General features: G+C 37.3%; 1 protein-coding gene across 1 annotated transcript; it reads right to left on the bottom strand.

The window, feature by feature from the left end:
* Positions 1-952: 952 nt before the first annotated feature.
* Positions 953-5,518, bottom strand: LOC112279130 (spermidine synthase 2). The gene is made up of 9 exons (XM_024513270.3): positions 5,223-5,518; positions 3,915-3,991; positions 3,488-3,610; positions 3,204-3,308; positions 2,820-2,892; positions 2,415-2,486; positions 2,030-2,225; positions 1,608-1,740; positions 953-1,360 (listed from the first exon to the last, which is right to left on the bottom strand). The coding sequence occupies exons 1-9, from the start codon at positions 5,386-5,388 to the stop codon at positions 1,280-1,282; spliced, it is 1,026 nt and encodes a 341-aa protein (XP_024369038.1). The 5' UTR covers positions 5,389-5,518; the 3' UTR covers positions 953-1,279.
* Between the last annotated feature and the right edge of the window lie 1,536 nt (positions 5,519-7,054).

The following is a 7,054-nucleotide window of genomic DNA, read 5'->3' as shown; positions in this document are numbered from 1 at the left end:
TCTACATATTTTAAGGTTTGGTTTGCATTAGTATTGGATGCAAGGTTATTTTTTTTACAAGAATTTAAAGACGTCTACGTAATTTAGAATAAGTAATAGGTATTAAAAAAATAAATGCTTGCTGATGTGATCTTTATGAACAAATAAATGAAAAACAAATATATAAACATTAGTTGCATGATATTTTTGAGATTCTTTTAAAGTGTAAAGCAATATATTTTCACTAGATTAAAAATATTGGTGTTAAATTTACTGATAAATAGGTTAAAATAATCAAAATTTAAAAACTTTACAAATTCAATTTTTTTTATAGATACAAAAAACTTTAGTTGAGTTCATTATTTACAAATTTTGAATTACTTGGCTCAAAATTAGAATGAATTAAGACTTGGTATTGTTATTGAAAAACTAAACCATATAACAAGGCATAGACCCTCCATCACTAAAAGCTTTATATTTTTCCAGAAACAAATTTAATAGACATCCCCTTGGTTATGCTTTTCATTGTAAAATTAAAAACACTTACTTCAAAAACTTTTATTCAAATCATTTCTCAACATTTCGTTGTATTTGTTTGTTAACACTTTTAGTGACCTTCAATCAAAATCTAAATGAATGACAAAACACTTTAGAAGAGTTGACAACTTTGGAAGATTCTAAATTCATGGTGTAGCTCTATCTGCACCAACAGAATTGAAAAGATAGTTAAAAAATTGAAAAAAGTTGTTACATCTCTAACAATCAAATGCTTTCATCCACCTTTTACCACATATTCGGCAATTCTAAGTCCTTTCCAGGTGATATGTTGCATACTGGAGTCTCATGCCTAACACCGTCAAAATATTTCGTTACTAACTTGCAACAGTGCACAACGTCGGAGGCAACTTTTCAGTGACACGAAATTGAGACATGGGTTTAAACTAAGTCTAAAGTTCTCATAGGCCACGCATGATACCATGAAAAAGAACAAAAACCTCTAAATTTTGTGCAGGCTAAGAACCGCATATGATAAAATCACAACCCACAATCTGAGGCTTCTTAACCAAAAGTTGGCCCTACAGGTTTCAAATAGGTCTGTGACTGATAATATTAAGTAGATCGGAAGGTTTGAACCGGAAAGAAATTCACAACTTCCCTCCATCACAATGTAGATGGAAATATATAGCATGTATAGCAAACGTATTTGAAAATACCGCCGGAACTGCTCATACAAGATTGTGCCATGTGTTCTACCCTATAAAGAAGCGATGGGATGAGGCACAATATATAAAGCTCTCAATTAAGAGGTTGGGGGTGGTGTGAGCAAATGTTCCAATTCTTCCCTGGCAAATTGAGGCAACGAGAACGCTGCCTCATGCATCTGTCATCACCAAACACCGACACTGTCAGGACATTCCGAAACTTCTGGTGTTTCAGGGTTCTCAGGTAAAATGAATAAGATCTATCGGATTCAGATCAACTAGGGAAATTTTCACTACAAGATGGCTTACATGAAATGCATCCTGAGTTCTCTGAACTAACTACGAAACGCTTTCATAACTTCAACTGAATTCATGCAGCATACAATGTGCTCATCAAGCAGCAAGAAAAAGACAGGAAACACTGACAGCTGAGTTATAGAACTTGAGTGGACGCTTGGAATAATGATTGGGATCCACAGCTTGATCTATTGGGTTGCATGGCTTTCGAAAATTAACAGCTGGACCGGCAGTAGAGCAAAGCATAAAACCAATCACCCCACTACATACCCAATGGAACTCAGTTAGTACCAAATAGAGCAAAAGTCTTTCACCAGTCTCTTAAGGCTACCACAGAGAACCCATATGAAAAATCCAAAACGTTAACTCAGACTTTCGCAAACATCACAGAAGAAGCTCCACAACTTGAATTTGGTAAAATGATAAGATTACAAGCAGCTAAAAAAGCATTTTCCTACCATGAGGATGTTGCATGTATGTACCAAAGTTCACTTACAGACCGCAACAGGACAAGCTGCAAAGAAATTTCGAAAAAACAGTGATGGACTCACCTTGGATAGGTTGGAACACTAGTCCATGCATAGTTGATAGAACCCTTAAAGGTGTGACGGCAAGCTCCAACAATATCTTTGATAATGGGCATGTGCAGCCAAAGGCTCTCTGCCTGTGTGCAAATAACACCTCCTGGTCGTAACGCTCGATCCAATGTCTTGTAAAATGGCCTCTCGAATAAAGCCTGAGCAGGACCTGTACCACCATGTTTTCAATCAGAAGACCTACTCTACAATCGACAAAATTTCCATACATGAGGCACAGATTTTGAACTGATTGATAGGACTTAAATATGACCAGTTTTAGGGCTAGGCAACTTGTAGCTACCTACATTCTATTCTCGCAAGCAAGGATCATTCATTTAGTCAAAAGAAATAGACCCACCAACAGGATCAGAAGAATCGACGATGATGGCGTCATACGTCCCTTCTGGAACTGCCTTCAAAAATGCTACTCCTACAATGACAATCACAATCAGATACATTTGATCTCAGTATCACTAACTTCGCTTAACACACCAACTTACATGGTTAATCTATACTTGTGAAGTCATGAACAATAAATAGCTTACAATCATGCAAAAACAACGTTAATTTTTTAAAATGCTATGTTCCTAAAATAAAAATATCAAAAAGTTTTAAATCACGTAATCCATAAAGTGTGAATATGTACGAGCTACTACTTGCAGAAGCTCAGAAGTGAAACGGAACCCAAGAAATGTCTTCACAGACCAGTGCCCACACTAATAGCACTATTGTAGCAGGTCCAAATTCAGCACGATGATCGTACCATCTCCAATATGAAGGTTCACTCGAGGGTCCTCGAATCCTACAGCAACATCAGGGAAGAATTCTTTCGCTACCTGCGAGAGATGCATGGTCAGATTTTGGTAAAAGCTAATTCTTTCAAGATCTCCACTTTTATTTTTAGTTCTTGTTCTATTTGGTTATGGTATACATTATTTAAAGTTTAAATTAAAAATTGGTCGAGAAAATCTTTTGACAGACAAGGATTCAAAAACAGTCAAAACAGATCTTCCATGAAAAAAATTAGAAGAAACACACACGCAACAATAAAATTAAAATAAAATAAAATAAATATAAATATAAAGAAAGAAAAAACTTGATGGCTACACGCAAATTTGGTCATTAAATTAAAGAAGAATGAACTCACGTCAACAACTAACTTGTCGATCTCACAAATATCAATCTGTTCAACAGATTTGTGTCGAGCAATCTCCCTTAGCACCCCTCCGTCACCTCCGCCAACCACTAGCACCTGCCTCCCAATCAAGCACACCATAAGATGTCACGAAAGATATATGCACGGGGTTCATAGGCTTAGGCACAGTGTAATATGATTAATAACCCAATGTTCCCACACACCCAACGTAATCATCCAAGTCACATTCTAATCTACGACGGCTTTAACTTACAAAAGAAATGGTAGAAATCTACCTTCTTAGGATTCGGGATTGAACAAAGGGGTAGATGAGTAATCATCTCCTGGTAGGCGCACTCGTCGCGCTGGGTGAGCTGAATCACACCGTCCAGAACGAGAACCCTCCCGTAGGTAGCTGACTGTAGAAACAGCCCAATTTCAAAGGTGGTTAACAATCCCAATTTCTGACGCCAATGCGAAAGCTGTGTTGGCATATCCTAAGAAAAACTACATCATCTGTCAACTGTTTGAACAAAATGATTCGCACTCGGCCATCGACTAATTTTCTTGGCATAAAGGTACCAAATCAGAGCCTTGAACAGCTCCTACTTAAATTGAGCGCAATGAACATCGCAACAGCACAGTAACGGGTATTACTGGCAAGACCCTGTCATCACTAAACCTTCAGAAGCGTAAATTACTCCATTCATTCTTGTCACTCACCTCGAAGACAACAACGTCTTGATAGTCTGACTTGCCTTCAAATAAAAATTTCTCTACCTTCAAAGAATGCGCTTCACCTGCATCACATGAGAGAAACGATCCCAAAACTTAGATAAGAAATTACGAAAGTGTACAGTTCAAGCCGGTCAAAGATATAAAGGTCTTCAGCCAGCAAATAAGTCAGCAAATTCAGCAAGCCCGTTTTCAAACCTTCAACGTAAAACCAACAACGCCGGTTTAATCAAAAGCCCAAAAATGCTTAGTCATCTTGTATAATACAATGAGTCTTCAGAAGTTGAAAATGTCCTATCCAAACCATCTAGCCACAACAGCGCACCCAAGAAAGGCAGTATGAGGAAGGAAGTTGCACGAATCACGGATTACCACAACCCAGGAGAAAATAAGCAATGCACAAATTCAGCAGATGATTTTCGTACAAATTCTAATGCCTGGCACTGCCTCGAACCAGCAGCAGACTTAAATAGCTCCTTGCAAACGTAACATTTGCACACCGTAAAACTGTTGCTGTGGACTCCATAACGCACACAAATTAGGACTATTTGGGATCAAGCATCGAATCCTACGACAACGGACGATAAAAGCACAGAACCTACTCTCATAAAAGTTTACTACAAAAAGAAAGAGTCAACCCGAGCACAATACCAAGGTACAAATTTATGACGCAGCACGGCGAGCAGCTCAATTAAGCTGGAAACCTCATTTCTCGAATTCCCAATCTATACATCGCTACTGAAAGTCCATCCAGGCATCCTAAAATTGGGGACCACAAAGCCCTAACAACATATTGTACGTATACCGAATTCTAAACTCATGATATAAAACAGCCAATGTTAGCAGAAACACCTTCCATGATTCCACCAAACAAACATGTACGCAGCCATAGATTCGAGAGGAAAGGAAAAAGAAACAGAAACCAGAAAAAAGACAACAAAAATACTCCCAAATTCTGAAAGAAAAACCCCGGACATCACACAACATCTCAACTAGAACCCACAATATACAGGCGCAACAACGGCGCCGCAACCTGCGACTGCCACACGAACTAACCAATGAACACACACTGTATCACGCAGTCACGCACTCCAGCCAAAAGAGAACGGAAGAAAAAAAAAACACACACACACACACACACAAACAAAAAAACACAAAACCATATCCTCACCTCTCGCCAACCCCAACTCCAACACCGAAGTACCATTCCAGAAAAACCGGCAAACCAGAGACAACACAAAAGCAAAGCCTGCGCCACGTACTAGTTCAGTTTGAGCTGGAAACCAAGTGACGCACCTGGCCACATGGGACTAATCTCCGAGAACCATCCGGGCATGATGCTGGACAAATTGGCGCGCGCAGTCGAGGGCGCGGGCGCGGCATTGTCTTGCGCGATAAGCTCCGCGGCGTTGCGGCCGCTTTCGGGCGCCGCCTGCTCGTCGTCTCCACGTCCCAGGGCCATGGCGAGAGAGAGCGGTCTGCACGGGGTAGCGGGCACGCGAAGCGGATTCCTTCGCAACCCAGGCAAGAGTGAGTCTCTCTATAGCTCTCTCGCTCTCACACACACACACTCTCACACACACCCACACAGCGCTTAGTGCCCTGACCTTCTTCCTCGCCCCGCCCTGCTTCCTTTCTCGCCACCATCCCACGATCGCCCTCGTCCAACGAAATCCCCTGCACCGTCCGACGGCGCCCTCTCGTCCCCCGGGATCACGTCCACGGGATCACGCCCTCTCCTAAACCTCCTAAACCTCCTAAACCCGTGTGGAATTTGTTTCTCTTGCATGTTCTTTGTGCCCGTTTTCATTCATGGTGTGTTTGTACACCTTATTGTCACTTTTTGATGTATGTACGTGAAATTATGTAACATTTTGAATTGTGTGAAATTTTAATGTGATGTTTAGAATGCGGCCAGAAGCATCACGCACCCCAAATTTTTACAAGTGACTTCACTCCTAACATAATTTTGATCTATTTTTAGAATAATAGAAAAGGTCATGAAGGAAATTTACAAATTGGATCTACTATAAGAACTCAAGATGTACATTTTTTGTCTTTGTAATATAGTTTTTTTTTAAAGTGGGCAATGTGGTTGGGATCCAAGAAAGCAAAAGTTGGTATCTTAAAAGACAAATAAAATTATTGTTAGACAAATAAATATTGTTTTTTTACTAGTAGGTATAGAAGATGCAGTTGGGTATACTTTGAGAAATACCTTTATTATATTCAATCTTAGAACCTCACTGAATATAATAAACAATGATAGAGACATCAATTTCCATACATTACAAGTAGATGTATATAATACAACAATAATAACATCACTATATGTTCGTATAATAAAAGAGATTAAATTTAATTAAATACATTAAATGCATAGAACTAAGTAGTAAGTAATTTTTGATGGAAGAAAGAGAGAAAAAGTAAAAGTAAAATATTGAGAAAAGGAATCAACAGTGGAGTGAATAAAGTTATTAAACTTTAAAAAGGTGAATTTCTTCAAGCAAAATGCTTAATATATAAATTGACAAAAAAAAATATGTAAATAAATCCTACTTTTGTATCTCAAATAAATAAAAATATGATTTTCTTTGAATAATGATTGAGACTTTTTCAAATTAAAACCATTGTGAACCTTCACATCACAAACTTCTCTACAATTTAAAAAATAATATTTTAATTTCTTCCATATGTAAAATATAATTTGACTTCTATTGTGTTGTATAACTTAATATAAAAGCTTAAATAATTTTTTTTATGACATGTGATTCTTATTCTTTTAATTTTTTCAATATGAGATGCACGTAAAATTTGTGTATTTATTATTCTTAGAATACAGCATAATATTATCTAAATAAACAAGTGCAAAGTTTTCAAAGTGTTCTTTAAAATTATACTTATTGTTTTTGATTTTTTTAATTTTTATTATTTTTCTTTGTATCACACTTTTTACACAGATCTGAAGTTGAATAATATTAAAAAATATTAAAACCTATGTGATATATATGTATATATTTATATTTATTCATTTTGTTTCACAAACTATAATGATTTTGTAAATACATAACTTAAACCAAATTTTTTCAATTCAATATTTTACTATTGCATTTTCTAACAAGCTAAAT

The sequence above is a fragment of the Physcomitrium patens genome, chromosome 2 (assembly GCF_059467195.1).
Source record: "Physcomitrium patens ecotype Gransden chromosome 2, ASM5946719v1, whole genome shotgun sequence".
In the NCBI taxonomy this organism is placed as follows: Eukaryota; Viridiplantae; Streptophyta; class Bryopsida; order Funariales; family Funariaceae; genus Physcomitrium; species Physcomitrium patens.
This window is presented reverse-complemented; position numbering and strand designations above follow the sequence as displayed.